Source organism: Xenopus laevis, chromosome 7S (assembly GCF_017654675.1).
Source record: "Xenopus laevis strain J_2021 chromosome 7S, Xenopus_laevis_v10.1, whole genome shotgun sequence".
Taxonomy (NCBI): domain Eukaryota; kingdom Metazoa; phylum Chordata; class Amphibia; order Anura; family Pipidae; genus Xenopus; species Xenopus laevis.
In genome coordinates this window covers 102,664,131-102,680,441 of record NC_054384.1, presented here as the reverse complement: position 1 = coordinate 102,680,441, position 16,311 = coordinate 102,664,131, and the positions used below count along the sequence as shown (strand labels likewise).

Genomic DNA, 16,311 nt, shown 5'->3' with positions numbered 1-16,311 from the left:
TGAAAATTTTATATAAGCTTCGGCATACTGAAATAAGAAACTTTCTAAATACAATCAATTCTGCATTGTTTCTGAAATAATCAAATTCATGTTCACTATTCCTCTCTCAGCATCTGTTTCTCTTCATTCTGTCTTCATTCAGGAGTTGGGTGTCAGATATTCATTGACAGTTAGATCCAATATATCTTATAAGGGGGCTCCTTTTGCCTAGAAGATGTATTAGAGCTCACTCTATTAAAATCATCAGACATCATGGGGGTTATTTATCTAAGTCCGAATTTATCTCAATATTTTCTGCTACCAACTCCGATCAAATTGGGGTATTGCACAAAAACCCAGCGTGCATCAAAAAATCATTGGGACCTCTCCCATTGACTTATATGCAACAGATCTGAGATGCCGGATTTTCAGATTCGGACTTCTTCGTCCTCAGGGTTTAATAAATTCCAAAAAATTTGTGATTTTTTAAAAGTCAGATTTTATAAAAAAAAAAAAAAAAAAAAAAAAAATCACGATTTTTTTGTGATTTTTGTAATCGGGTTTAGTATATAACCCCCTAATGGTGGCCATAGACACACAGATCCGATCGATTGGTTTAGTATATAACCCCCTAATGGTGGCCATAGACACACAGATCCGATCGTACGAATCGAGGATTCGTACGATTTTCGGATCGTGTGTGGCGTGTCCCGACTTCTTTCGTCCGGCGGAGATCGGTCGTTTGGTCGATCGGTCAGGTTTGATTTTGACCCGACCGATCCCGCCGGAACCCAGGGCACATCGTAATCGGATCGTTCGACCATGCGGCCGAACAATCAGATTACACCCGATATAGTCATGTTTGTTAATGGCATATCGGGGAAAGATCCGCTCGTTGTTGCCAAACGAGCAGATCTTTGCATCTATGGCCACCTTAAGTCTCTCTACATGCAAGATGTGTGCAAAAGGCAGTTATTTTGTTAGATTTTGTTTGTACTGGAATCAGTATCTGAGTAAGCTCTATTACATCTGCTAGGAAAGGAAGCCCCCCTATAAGATATATTGGAACTGACTGTCAATGAATATCTGCTGCATGAAGAGAGAATGAAGAGAAACAGAGGAATAGTGACTATAAACGTGATTATTTCAAAAACTATGGAGTATTTGTAATTGATTGTATTTAGAAAGTTTCTAAAGTGTGAGGAAGCTTCCATTAAATTTTCATTTTCACGACAGTTCCCCTTTAAGTGTTGGGGAGGCAAAATGGTCACAGGTTGGACATTCTTGATATATATTCCTGAAAAAGTGTTCAGCTGTATTAGAACAGTTCCCAGGTGCCTTTGTGGCAATGGTTCGGACATTTTGTAAAACATTTCCCAGCACACGAGTTTTAAATAGTCCCCGGCATAACGTTAGGTATTTGATTGGTCTCTTCTGATTGTACGTCTACATTCATGAAAGTACTGTATGTGCGTGTTTTGCTCGTGTGAGGCAGTGCTGTTCATGCAGTATAGTTTGCTTCGTGTGTGCCTTTCAGGCTAAAGAAAACAACTAAATGGTCCCTGTATTTGCTTTGGATTTACGTTTGTATTGCTTCCAGTTCCAGGAGTTTTTCCACAGATGCTTTATTGTAGGTGAACTGGAAAGAGTTAGAGAATCAGTCCAGCTTAAACAAGGCTAAAATGTCAAGGAGTGATTCCTTAATGTGTTTTCCAAACCGGTGAGAATCCTGCAGACATTTAAAAAAAAAAACAGAGTTAGTTGGAAAGAAAACATACAGCCAATTACCCTCAAAAGTGTTCTCTCCTCCCCCACAATAAAAAGGTGGAAGAACTCACCGTTTCATGGCTGGAGAATTTGCCGGATATATGGAAATTGATAAGATTTTCACCAACAATAATGTAGGAGACTCCATATCCATCATCAGCCACCTAAATAATAGGAAGCAGTATAAACAAAAATTGATATACTTAAAAAAATTAGAAAAAAATAGCAAATGTAAAGAGGCACACTGGTTATTTATTCATATCGCACATGGGGCAGATTTTTGGAAGAAAACACTTTGGGGCGAGTTTACTAAGGTTCCAAGGGTAAATTCAAATTTAAAGAAAAAATTTTGGTCAAAACTCACAAATTCAAATTTAAAACCATCAACTCTAATTTGAATTTGAATGTGAGATTTATCCCATCTCGACCCTGGAAACTAATTTGACTATTCTCCACCTAAAACCTGCCGAGTTCATGTAGAAGACAATGGCAGAGGTCCCTTGAACTATTTGAAGATGTTACGGTAATTGTAGAGATCAGTCAATGACGAAAATGACGCCCAATAGACTTCAATGGGAACTATAACGAACTTTCACTCACCGGTCCAAAGCCACCGCCACATGACACATACTCTGGGTGGTTTACTAAGTCAAACAGTTCCACTTGTTGAATAGGGGTCTGACTAGTTGAGAGGCGCCAGGGTTCGGAGAGTACCTATATTCAAGAGAATCATTTATATTTTAAATTGCTTTATAATTATCAAAACAATTCAATGGTGGCAAGGTATTAACCTAAAATATGGGAGATAATCCACTATATCTATATATATATATATAGATATATATATAGTGGATAATGTACTCCCTACTGTAATTTATAAAGATATTATGTTACCGAGGAGTTATGTGACCATATAAAAGCACGAGGCCGAAGGCCGAGTGCTTTTATACAGGTCACATAACTCCGAGGTGACTTCTAATATCTTTATAAATTATAGCAGGGGGTACATTATGTATTATAATCTACATTTTCTAGGTGCAGTGTCTTGATTCCTAAAGATGTCTGGCTTTGCTTTATGAACTACAAAATTAGCCTGTTTTGCTTCTGTCCCATTTGCTGTTCTACAGTACCTGTAGTTGAATTCCTAGTTTTGTTCTACCCTTGCCTTCTTGCCTGCCATGGGTAACACCATAGGAGAAAGGCCAGGGAGGGAGGGAGATTGAAGGTGGGAGAGAGAGAGGTTATGCAAAAACTGGGAGGGTCGGTGGAAAGAAGGGGGGGCAAGAACAGAGAGAGACCATGTGAGGGGAGGGAGATCGGAGAGGGTTCCTAGACAAAGTGAAAAATGGAGAGGCAGGTAGTGAAACTTGAGACGGGGGTGTGAGAGAGATAATATGAAGAGGAAAGGGAGAGCAGTAAGGCATCATAGGATGAGGGAGCAGACATGGATGTGCAGGGGGGAACGAGAAATGAGACCGAAGCAATAAGGGGCAGTATCCGAGGAGTGAGAAAGTTTCCATTCTTAGGGGATAGAGGGCTGAGTTTTGTTCGCTTCTGTGAGACCCCCTCAATCCCAGCCTATCCCTCCTGTGCCCAGGAATAACCTCAGCGCTGATCATTCCCACGCTTACTTGTCTTTTGGAGCACAAGCCTTTCTGCTGCTGCTTCCCTTCCCTGCCTGCGTTGCCATTTGTTTCCTATTAGATTTATTTGGCTGAATGCAAAGTCCATTGGCTGCTGATATATATATACAGTATATCCCCCTCCATGCATTAGAAACAGCAACAACAGCAGCAGGGCTACTTGGCAGCCCGAGCACTGTGTTAGGCTGCAGCAGTCACTCAGCACTAAACAAGCAGCGCTGCTCCTAACAGGAGGGGGGAGGGTGATTAACGCCATATTAGGTCAAAACCGCACCTCCTTAGATGTCTCCGGCTGACAGTGCTGCTCCCCTGGCTGGGCTTAGAGGTTTGGCTCTCGTGAAAGGAGGAGCGCTCCGTGCTGCGTGTGCTGCGTAAGTAACATTTAATCCTGGCAGTCAGATGGGAGGGGGGAAAGAGCGGAGGAAGAGCTGCAGGGAGACGGAAGTGCTGACTCAAAGAAACGGCGCGTTCTGACGTCAGAACGCGCCGTTTATAAGGATATAATTTACAGTCTGGTCCCATAGGGAAAGGACCAGACTGTAGATTATATATATATATATATATATATCTATAAATATATATCTATATATATCTATCTATATCTATATCTATATCTATCTATCTATCTATCTAAATCCCATACAACTGGTGCACTCTAAACTGTCCTCAAATGCCTGGGTGCCAGTCAACACATTAGTATAGCAGAAAACAAACAAACCGCACTCCAAGTACTTTGTGTCTCAAAAGCCAAGTGAAGATTTATTCTTGCTCAACGTTTCGGCGCTCCAACTGAGGCGTCTTCAGGAGAGTTTGTTTGTTTTCTGCTATATATATATATATTTATTAACGTATAACCACAACTGCTCAATACAAAAGCATGTACCTCTTTCAGGAAAGGTGAGTCCACCCCAAGGTACTTTGATACAACATACAGACAGAAAAGATGTCTATCAATTCCACCTCCGGTCATGGCCTGACGGTAAAGCATCTGATGTTTCTCAGCTGCGAGTCGAAAGAGCTTTAACCTTTCCTCATTCTGCAGACATAAATGTTTGGGTTATTATTTAATCCTCAATGGAAAAAAACAATCAACCAATTGTGTTAAACTGAGTGGCTAATGGCACATGTGACTATAGAATCAATCCCAGGGGGAAAAAAGATGATGTTCTAATAGGAGAGTTGCTTTATAGACAGTGTATTGTAGGTCTACTAGTTACTACTTAATGTAAACATAAAATCTTAGCCCCAACCCTGAGTAACTTTAATCCTTCTCAGCTATTGTACTTTTCATGCACAAAATCAATTGCATGTACATTTGTAATAATATATGCATTATGTTGATACATATATATATATATATATATATATATATATATATATATATATATATATATATATATATATATATATATATATATAGCTTGATAAAGGTCTGAATATGTGACAAACGCTGATTTTGCACAATAAAAAGGATATTTTCATTTTTAAAGGGGACGTAAAGTCTAAAAGTCTAAAATAGAATAAGGCTAGAAATGCTGTATTTTGTATACTAAACATAAACATGAACTTACTGCACCACAAGCCTAATCAAACAAATGATTTATACTTTCAAAGTTGGCTACAGGGGGTCACCATCTTGTAACTTTGTTATACTACTTTGCAAGACCAAGACTGTGCACATGCTCAGTGTGGTCTGGGCTGCTTAGGGATCGTCATAAATTATTAAAACAGCACAAGTCAAATAATATCTGACAGAAGCCGATACAGCAAGACTGACTAATAATCAGAATATACAGACTGCACTGGGTCCTGTGTTGTCATGTAATCTAATGTGGATTTTATAGTTTTTGTATTGTTTAATACAAACTTTCTCCAACTCTGCAGAACCAGTGGCTGCAGCAAAATAATCCTCCAAATAGAATCCAGTTTATCTGTTTAAATTTGGCTTCATGATCTTTGTCATATATATATTTAAATATATATTTTTGTGTATTACATATTTATATTTTACAATATTTACTATATATATATATATATATATATATATATATATATATATATTTCATGACATCACTCCACGCACTTTCCCACAGTTTGCTGTTTATTAGACACACATGAATAAATGTTGGTTACTTTGATAAAGGCTAGAGCGCTAGTCGAAACGTCAGTTCTTCACTTTTGCAGACCTGTGAGTGCGGACATTGTAGTACATTTCTCAGATAAAGCCACTCTACTGGCTTTATCTGAGAAACATTAAAACAAATCATGTGAAGCATACGGCAAAGCAATATGATCCCAGATATAGTATGTAGTTTGTTGTGTAAGGACTGAAATGATAATAAATCTCGTCACTTACACTTTGAGATGGATTCATCATTGCCTTTGCAAAATCAGATGATTCCACCGTACAGGAGCGCACTGTTTCTGTCCTTCCTTCTCGGAAAAGTCGGGTCATGGATGCTTCGTAGGTTAGACAGAACTTTCCCTTGTCCTTAAAAGGAAGACAGTCGTAAAAAAACAAGTCCAAAACACTGCATTGCTACAGTTTACCCGTTTCCAGCTGCAAGCCTGAGCTACATATTAGATGATGCTATGGTGCATATGAATCCTCAACTCAGAATAAAAGCCCTTTGGTGTCTGTGTATGTCGTCTTTTCCTGGTTTGATACCAACGGACTGATCAGAAATGCTATAGCGGATTTCATATTTTCCAATTTATAATCCAAATGGATTACTGGAGAATGGTGTTTAATATTTGATTGAGAATTATTCTTGAAAAACAACTAATCAAGGGGCAAAGTGGCTCACCCTATAGTGTGCAAGTTGCAGAGCAATTTGAATGAAGGCATCAGGGCTGGTCCTGCACTTTTTTATTAAGCCTTTACCAAACTCCTTGAAGGGAAATGTGTGGAAATCAACATCGTCTGCCAAGGCTTTTGCAATGGTCAGGGAGCTCTCAATGACTTCTTGGCACTATAAAAACAAGAAATTGCTGTAAACATTTAACACATTTTGTAAATACAGACATGGGACCTGTTTTTCAGAATCCAAGCATTTTGGAAAACAGGTCCCATGCCTGGCTTAGTGCTTTCCGGATAACTAAAAACTTTCTGTAATTTGGATCTTCATACCTTTAAGGAGAAGGAAAGCTACCGAAGCAGTTTATTGCCAATACAGTAGCATTAGCCACAATAGTGCAAGCTATACCACTATATATATTCTGTAGAATGCTTTACCATACCTGAGTAAACAGCTCTAGAAGCGCTCTCTGTTTGTTTAGGATAGCAGCTGCCATATTAGCTCTGGGCTCAGATTACAGCAAGGAGGGGAGGAGGGAGGGAGAGAGGAGCAAACTGAGCATGCTCAAGCCCAAGCCCTGGAGGTTTATGCTGAAAACAGGAAGTCTGATACAGAAGCCCATGAGTACACAATAGAAGGAAAGAAATGTGGTGTTTCTTTTGACAGAGGACTCTGAGCAACATTATTTGAGGGTTTACTGGTGTATTTATATAGACCTTTCTGATAAAGCTCATTTAATTTTACCCTTTCCTTCTCCTTTAAGTCTACCAGAAAATCATGTAAACATTAAATAAACCCAATAGGCTGGTTTTGCTTCCAATAAGGTTAATTATTTATTAGTTTCGATCAAGAACAAGGTACTGTTTTATTATAATAAAGAAAAAGGAAATAATTATTAAAAATTTGGATTATTTGGATAAAATGGAGTCTATGGGAGACGACCATTCTGTAGTTTGGAGCTTCCTGTATAATGGGTTTCCAGATAACAGATCCAATACCTGTAATTCAATGTCCAAACCATTTACTTAATTCCATATACAGTTTATAAAAGCAGTGTTATAAAGACAAACTATTTGCACCAATTTCTCTAACTTAATAAAAGGACACTACTTTCTATTAAAGCATTTCATAGTGATTTATTTTAATACTGTTCTCTTTTTGCCCCTCCAGCATTTGTTTAACTACAAAAAAAAAAAAGTCTAGCTTGTAAAAGTGGAGCAATATAAATGAACAGATTCAAGTGCTATGTTACAGTGAAGAGTCTGTGTGGCTAAAACACTCTTCTTGTTTGTTATAGTTATACAGGAGCAGTGACCAGCTCCATGTTGTAGCTCCCACCCATCCCAGCTATAGTCAGGTGATCCCACTGGTGTCTAATGGAAGGGCAGTCAAATATGGAGGTTTACTTTGAAAGCAGCAATTGGGTTGCAGGTAAAACCTAGTCCCTTTGTAAAATGTATAATGAAGCAATAGAATTCTTAATGAATCAGATGCAATTTGAGTGTAGGACTGGCCAGATATGGGATGACTTTGATGTAGTTGTTCAGCTTAAATATATTGTAATATATGGACAAACAATCCCTGTTTTGTTTAAAGGGTAAGGCATTTTTCAGTAGCAGTATGCACAAAATGTCGCTGTCTTAAATATATTGATAATGGGTTGAGTGCAGAGGACTTTTGTATTTGTCTATATGTATTTTGTGGTCACAGCCTTATTGCACCCCCGCCTAATGGTTTTAAAAAATAGTGGTGAGCACAACTTTCCCTTGTTTGCTAAAACACTCTTCAGGCCTTGCACCCGGTTCACAGCACTGAGGAATATGATGGAGTTCAGTACAAAGAGCTGCACAAAGTCAGACAAGCAAACAACACGTGCCTTTGCCAAATAAAGCTTATAGTAAAAGTGGCCTTACATGACCAACCAGGTACAGTGTCTGACCTATAGGGCTGTGAGCCAAATGGACAGATACAACACAGACCACCTTTACATTGATCTGCTTGTTAAAGTATAAGGAAAGTCGGTATTTACTTAGGGGTGCCAAAAGTTAGGCACCCCCAAGTGATTATATATACTTACCTGACACCCTGGGCCGGTGCTCCTATCAGGAGAACACTGCACTGGTCCGGGGGTTATTCAATCGATCAGCTTCCTTCTTCTTCTTTCTTTGCGTGGGTGCGCATGTGCAGTAGAGAGAAAAGCCGAACTTTAAAGGAGAAGGAAAGGCTTGCAGCACTTAGGGGTGCCAAATGTTAGGCACCCCCAAATGATTGTATATCCTTACCTGAAACCCCTGGCTCCTATCAGCAGAAAACTGCACCGGCCTGGAGTTATACCAGTGAGCACCACGGAGCAATCTTCTTCTGTCTTCCTCCTCCTTCGCGCAGTAGAACAAAAAGCTGAACTTTAACTAAAAAGTCGGCTATTTGGTTCAACTGCGCATGCGTCTGCCCCGGGAAATTTGAAGAAGACGGAAGAGGATCGATCCGTGGTGCTCACTGGTATAACCCCGGGCTGGTGCAGTTTTCTGCTAATAGGAGCACTGGCCCAGGGGTTTCAGGTAAGTAACTACAATCACTTGGGGGTGCCTAACATTTGGCACCCCCAAGTGCTGAAAGCCTTTCCTTTAACGAAAAGCTGGGTATTTCGTATTGCTGGAAGAACCCCCGGACCGGTGAAGTTTTCTCCCGCTAGGAGCACTGGCCCAGGGTTTCAGGTAAGTATATACAATACTTGGGGATGCCTAACTTTTGGCACCCCAAGCCTTTCCTTTTCCTTTAAGGCTCAAAATAGTATGAAGCGAAGAGGATCAGCGGCTCCTCTTTACTTCAACTGCTCATGCAAAATACAATTTTGGATCAAAGGCTTAGTCAACAAATTGACCACCATCCAAAGTATATGAGTTTGGGATTATGGGGCCACCATACATACACTGAAAATGTTATCAGTATGTGCTCGACATCATATGAATTAAATATCACATTCACTTTTACATAAAACATTCTAGAGGAACACATAGAAGATAAAAATGTGTTAAACTCACTTCCTTCAAGTTGCTGTGAATTACAACTTTTCCAGTCTTGATCAGGACAGCAGCTAATTAAGGAGCAATAGAATTGCCACATGTTGTCAGTCTGACAACCCCAAATATGTCTGTAGAGCAGATTGAAATGCTTAATACCAACCTCCTCAGAGATTTCCCACTGGAGCCTTTGGGGTACAGGTAAGTTGGAATCCGCTTGGCCCTTGCAGTTTCCTTCCTCATTGTATCCAAGCTGAAAGCAGTCAGTAGCCAACACAAACTACATACAATAAAACAGAAAATATTTACGATAAGTAAGAGAAAAATTCCTTCGGCAAATGACTAAAAGGGCAGCAAGCCTCTAACTGTCAATAATAATGATTTAATACCTCCCACATATGTCCAACAACGGGTGCATCTGCCCAGGAATGCTCAGCATTCAGTCCTATTTTCCCATTCTTGAAGACAATAAAAGTAAAGGACTTATCAAACCACCTGAAATATTGAAAAGAAAATGAATTATTTATTTTTTCTGCCCAGTAAGTCTATAAAAGTCTAAAAAGGTCTTCTCGCTGAACAGTAAAGATGAAAAGAAAAGGCCCTTACCAAAAAAACAAATTAGGTTTCCCATTCAACGTTTAGGGTCTGGCCACACTGGCAGATTCGGGGAGATTAGTTGCCCGGCGACAAATCTCTTCTTCTTTGTGGGCGACTAATCTCCCCAAACTGCCTCCCATTGGCTAGAATGGGATGGCAATCGGTGTGATTCGTTTTCCGAAGTTCCCCAACGAGGAATCTTCGGAAAACAAAGCGCTCCGAGTGCCATCCAGCCGGTGATTTCCTTCTAGCCATCGGGAAGGAAGTTCGGGGAGATTAGTCGCTCCGAAGAAGAGATTTGTTGCCGGAGTCAATTAAATTTCCCTGTTTAGCTCAAGACATAACAAAAACATCGATTTTTCATGATTAAAACAATAGGCAAAAAGTATGTTCATAAGCCCTATTTTTTGCACCCATGTTGCATGGGGAGGGGGCATATTATAGCCTTTAAATGTTTCTATTGTCTATTCTTGTAATAAGCTATATCTATGTATTTTGCTTTAACAATGCTCTGATGTTCACGCTTCTTTTTCAGTTCTGTACACTTATGGGCAGATTTATCAAAGGTCGAATTTGGAATTCATGCGATTTTTTTTTACTGTAATAAATTCGAATATACTCAACTCGAATGGGAGGTTATTTAAGAAACGATTCTAATAGGCCCAACCCAAAAATCGAATTGAATCCAGGATTCGGTTCGGGATTCGGCCTTTTTCAGCAGGATTCGGATTCGGCCGAATCCTTGTGTCTGGCCGAACCGAATCCTAATTTGCATATGTAAATTAGGGGCGGGTAGGGAAATCACATGACTTTTCATCACAAAGATTTTTTTCCATGTTTGCCTTTCCTGTCCCTAATTTGCATATGCAAATTAGGATTCGGGTTTGGTTTGTTATTCAGCTGAACCCTTCACCAAGGATTCGGCCGAATCCCAAATAGTGGATTCCGTGCATCCCTAGAATTTACTATTCAACCTTTGATAAATTTGCCCCTTAAATTTATTTCTTAGGAATCTTGCACCTGCTATTTCACAAAGTTTGTCTTCACTTGTGCATTAAATCTGTGGGTTTAATTAAATCTATCGGTTTCTTTTCTTATTTCAAGTGATGTGAATATATATTTTGTTATGTGCAGGGCTGTAGTTTGTGTGTTTTTACAATACATGCAGACCTAAAGCATGGTGATCCAAATTATGGAAAGATCCCTTATTTGGAAACCCTCAGGTCCGTTGCATTCTGGATAATGGATCCAATACCTGTATAATAATAATTGGTTTCAGACTGAATCTTACCACAGTGGTTGAAAAGATATGTTTTAAATATAGCAACAATTAAGCATGACAGCAGCTCATGTAATTCCATAACTGTGTTGTGTGCTGAGACACTTAGGGGGTTATTAAGTCTGAATGCCAAAAATGTGAACAATTCAAGTTTTTTTACTATAAAATTCAAATTTTTAGTGGAAAAAATCTTGAATTTACGGGATTTATTATACCCCGAGGATGGAAAAAGTCAGAATCGGAAAAACCGGCAACTCAGAACTGCCGAGGTTGCATATAAGTCAATGGGAGAAGTCCTGAAGATATCATGTATGTAATGGGTTTTGTGCAATAATGTGAAGATTTTGTGCATTTCAGGCAAATATCCCCAAAAAATTGGAGCTTTTGGGCAGAAAATCCTAAAAATTTTGTGATTCGAATCTTCATACGATTATCAGAAGTTTTTTCCAGCACTGGAATTTTTCAGGAAAATGTATTGATAAATAAGGAGAAATAACCCGTAGGGATTTGGTAGGAGTAGATTTCATAAAAGAATGAGGTATTTTTAATGTAAAAAAAACTTGAATTTTTTGGGATTTATTATACCCCGAGGATGGAAAAAGCCTGAATCTGAACATCCAGCATCTCAGACCTGCCAAGGTTGTATATAGGTCAATAGGAGAAGTCCTGAAAATATCCTGTATGCTCTGGGTTTTGTGCAGATCTTGTGCTTTTCAGGCAAAAATCCCCCAAAAAATTAGAGCTTTTGGCCAGAAAATCTGAAAAATGTGCGTGATTTGAATTTTCATAAGATTATCATGATATTTGGAGTTTTTTCCGGCACTGGAATTTTTCAGGAAAATGTATTGATAAGTAAGGTGAAATAACCCATGCAGATTTGGTCGGAGTAGATTTCAGAAAAGAATGAGATATTTTGTGATTTTGATAAATAACCCTCTAATAGATCAAAAAGGACTCCCACTAAGTAAGGTTGCTGGGTTACTTAACCCTTTTTGCATGGGACCCTGATCTTCTTTCGAATAAAGGATACCTAAGGGGTCATTTGATACAGACCAGGGTAAGAAGTGCAGAGCACTGAGAAGAACAAGCGCACGCCCCTTGATTTATGTTAATTCGACTGGGAGGTTATTTAAGAAAACATTTGAATATCTAATATTCTATCAAATAGTCCTGACCCGAAAAATTGGAATCGTATTCAAATTGTATTTAAATAGTATTCGAATCGTACAAATCGAGTTTTCCTCCAGATAAAAAAACTCGAACGTCAGGAAGGCTATTAACACCTCCAAATGGTTTTAAGGACTTTTAAATGAACTCGGCAGGTTTTAGGTGGCGAATATTCGAATCAGGACTGTTTCCATGGAGAGGTGTGATAGATCTTACATTCAAATTTACATTCAAATTTGGAATGTGGGAATTTTGACACCAAAAGAACTTCGACAATTCACTATTCTACCCTTAATAAATCTGCCCCTTAATGTCACCTAATCATATAATTTTATTGCATTGATGGTAACAAGGTAACCCTTAATTAGTGCCAACCCTTAGGTTACTAACCCTTGGCTTACAGTCTGCTGATGACACTTATTAAAGCTATTTATATAAGGATCAAAGGAAGCGACGGTAACAAGGAATGTTTATATATGTGAGGAACAGAAGTGACAATGACAAACCAACTCACCCTGAGGGAAAAACACAGGTGATACTGAAATGACAAAGTTATATGACGCTTGTTCTAGTCCTTAAAGGGGAAGTAAAGTCTAAAACAGAATAAGGCTAGAAATGGTGTATTTTGTATAGTAAACATAAACATGAACTTACTGCACCACGATCAACTAAATGATTTATGCTTTCAAAGTTGGCCACAAGGGGTCACCATTTTGTAACTTTGTTAAACATCTTTGCAAGACCAAGACTGTGCACATGCTCATTGTGGTCTGGGCTGCTTAGGGATCATCATTTATTATCAAAACAGCACAAGTCAAATAATATCTGCCAGAAGCCGATACAGCAAGACTGATTAATAATGAGAATATACAGTCTGCACTGGGTCCTGTGTTGTCATGTAATCTAATGTGGATTTTATAGTTTTTGTATTGTTTAATACAAACTTTCTCCAACTCTGCAGAACCAGTGGCTGCAGCAAAATAATCCTCCAAATAGAATCCCAGTTTATCTGTTTAAATCTGGCTCCATGATCTTTGTCGCTGCAGCTGGAAACAGTAAAGGGGATGTAAAGGCAAAAATAAAATCCAATACAAATCTCTACACAGTCGCCGACTGCTCTTCAGGGAAACAAACAAAGCTGCTTGAGTTCTGCATGGCTGGGAAGTAAGGCGGAGGCTCCCCCTGCTGTTCATAAGTATGATTGTTTCCCTGCAGAGCAGTTAGGGACCGTCTGACAATTCCTATCCACAGCAGTAAATGAAGGGAGAATTTCACTGCATACAGTTAGGTTTCTAATAAAAACGGTACACATTGTTTTAATTACAGTATATTGGAGAGAGGTTTCTTTTTCATTCCAGAAAGTAAAAATGGGATTTTATTTTTTTGCTTTTACATGCCCTTTAACTTTTTGCTAATAAATATTTAAAGACCATAGTAGTACAGCCTTGTATGTACATAGTATACGTACAATCTGAAAAATATTGCTGTAACACTGCTGCATTGTACACACTGGTCTTAACATAACCTGTGCTTGGCATCAAAAGGTATTTAAATATATACAGATATGCAGAGTTACAGAAATGGTTTGAGTTCAGGTATTTGATAAAGAAAAAAAATATGAATTTGACAAAAATCCAACCTGTCGTAGCATTTCCCATGCAGAAGGGATTTGGCATAAGCATCTAGAGAATTCACTGGATCTTCCGTCCTTAATCCTTCCTCATCGTCTTGTAAAGTGACAAAGAAAACTGCTCTTTCTACTAGATCCAAAGCCTGTAAGTTCTTCCCACTCCTGAAATAGGTTTTACGAGCCTTGGCCCAAGCAGTTCTATAAAAGAAAATACAATGCAAATTGATTAAAAGTTTTAGGGGCCGATTCACTAAGGGTCGAATATCGAGGGTTAATTAACCCTCGATATTCGACTGGGAATTAAAATCCTTCGACTTCGAAGTCGAAGGATTTTAGCACAAATAGTGCGATCGAACGATCAAAGGATTATTCCTTCGATCGAACGATAAAATCCTTCGAATCGAACGATTCGAAGGATTTTAATCCAACGATCGAAGGAATATCCTTCGATCAAAAAAAGTTAGCCAAGCCTATGGGGACCTTCCCCATAGGCTAACATTGAGTTTGTTTGCTTTTAGATGGCGAACTAGGGGGTCGAAGTTTTTTCTTAAAGAGACAGTACTTCGACTATCGAATGGTCGAACGATTTTTAGTTCGAATCCTTCGATTCGAAGTCGTAGTCGTAGTGGAAGGTCGCAGTAGCCCATTCGATGGTCGAAGTAGCCCAAAAAATACTTCGAAATTCGAAGTTTTTTTACTTCGAATCCTTCACTCGAAGTTAGTGAATCGGCCCCTTAGTCTGACAGCACAGATGTGCAATAGTGCCAACGCCAATAAACTGTCTTCTTTTCAGTTCAGCTGGTTTCAGATATTTCCGACATTTTATTTTCTATTAGTTACAGTTTTTCTAATACAGATATGGGGCCTATTATCCAGAATGCTCGGGACCTGGGGTTTTCCGCATAACAGATCTCTCTGTAATTTGGATCTTCATACCTAAAGTCTACTAGAAAATCATATAAATATTAAACAAACCCGATAGGCTGGTTCTGCTTCCAATAAGGATTAATTTTATCTTTGTTTGGATCAAGTACAAGCTACTGTTTTATTATTACAGAGAAAAGGGAAATCATTTTTAAATATTTGGATTATTTAATGATAATGGAGTCAATGGGAGACGGCCTTTCTGTAATTCTGAGTCTGGATAGCGGGTTTCCGGATCCCATACCTGTATTGAACTTTAACGTTTTTCACCTTCTTATGTCTTTCTAAAGCAGGTCGGGGGAGGGGGGGTCGCTGACTCTGTAAATTGTTCTAAATTGATACATTTAGTTCATTCATTTGTTATCTTTATCCCTGCTGATCAGAATCTCTGAGTTTCCTTAAAGGCAGCTGTTAGAATTGATACAATAGTTGCTAATGTTTTCCAGATGCTGCTAAAAATTGTATCAAGTAATGTAGCAAATTGTAAACAGTTCAGGAGCTGCAGTTAAATGTCAATTTAGAAACATGCCTTCCCCCCAAAAAAAGGAAGTCAGAAAACTGAACTGAAAAAGGTGAATTGAGGTGAACAAGGTTTTTTAATATGTTATAGAATGGCTAAGCAGCTTTTCAATTGCCCTTCATTTTTTTTTTTTTTTTTTTATAGTTTTTGAATTATTTGCCACCTTCTTCTGATTTTTTTCCAGCTTTCAAATGGGGGTCCAATAAAAGACCAATGGCAAAGGTGCTAGGAATAGGGCATTATTTGATGAACTAAAAGTTAACATAAAGCACCATCAATTTAATGGCCACACGGGTACAGCCCAGATATCCTTGTTTGCACAACATGCTGCATTTTATGCAATTAAAATGCATTCATAATACAATATAATAAGAGAGGCGAGATGAGTGCAGTTGTGTTTAGAGAAATGTATGTAAGTGCTTTATATGCATTTTATTGTTTTCAGCACACATTTTTAAGACATATAAAAATATCCAGTCATATACGACGAGTTTGTTACATATAGAACAGAATTGCACAGTATGGTCATTTGTTCCAATAAACACAGTGGGGCTCATTTATCAACATTGGCCAAATTTGCCTATGGGCAGTTAATCCATAGTGGCCAATCAGTGATTGTCTTTTTAAAGCCAGCTGCAAGTAGAACAATGAATGCAGCAATTTGATTGGTTGCCATGGGTTAGTGACCAGGGATATGATAAATGATCCCGACTATTACAATAAACAAAAACTCACAACTAAACATAAAGCAAAGTGCAAAGTCTGTACAGGTATGGGTTCCGTTATCTGGAAACCAGTTATCCAGAAAGCTCCGAATAATGGAAAGGCCGTCTTCCATGGGCTCCATTTTATCCACATTTTTAAAAATGGTTTCCTTTTTCTCTGTAGTAATAGAACATTGCCTTGTACTTGATCCCAACTAAGATATAATTATTCCTTATGGGAAGCAAAATCAGCCTATTGGGTTTACTTAGGGGCAGATTTATC

At 38.6% G+C, this 16,311-nt stretch overlaps 1 protein-coding gene across 4 annotated transcripts in view; it reads right to left on the bottom strand.

Annotated features, from left to right (window-relative positions):
* Nucleotides 1–1,121: 1,121 nt before the first annotated feature.
* The window catches only part of LOC108697831 (carnitine O-palmitoyltransferase 1, liver isoform-like), a 41,149-nt gene continuing 25,959 nt past the window's right edge, over nucleotides 1,122–16,311 (bottom strand). For all 4 annotated transcript variants that reach the window (XM_041571636.1, XM_041571639.1, XM_041571637.1 and 1 more), the window contains exons 11-19: nucleotides 13,890–14,078; nucleotides 9,597–9,702; nucleotides 9,371–9,487; nucleotides 6,197–6,361; nucleotides 5,746–5,880; nucleotides 4,273–4,425; nucleotides 2,347–2,460; nucleotides 1,818–1,910; nucleotides 1,122–1,708 (exon numbers count right to left, since the gene is read on the bottom strand). In XM_041571636.1, coding sequence (XP_041427570.1) covers nucleotides 1,637–1,708; nucleotides 1,818–1,910; nucleotides 2,347–2,460; nucleotides 4,273–4,425; nucleotides 5,746–5,880; nucleotides 6,197–6,361; nucleotides 9,371–9,487; nucleotides 9,597–9,702; nucleotides 13,890–14,078 — 1,144 coding nt within the window. In that variant the 3' untranslated portion in view covers nucleotides 1,122–1,636. The remainder of the gene's footprint in view (nucleotides 1,709–1,817; nucleotides 1,911–2,346; nucleotides 2,461–4,272; nucleotides 4,426–5,745; nucleotides 5,881–6,196; nucleotides 6,362–9,370; nucleotides 9,488–9,596; nucleotides 9,703–13,889; nucleotides 14,079–16,311) is intronic.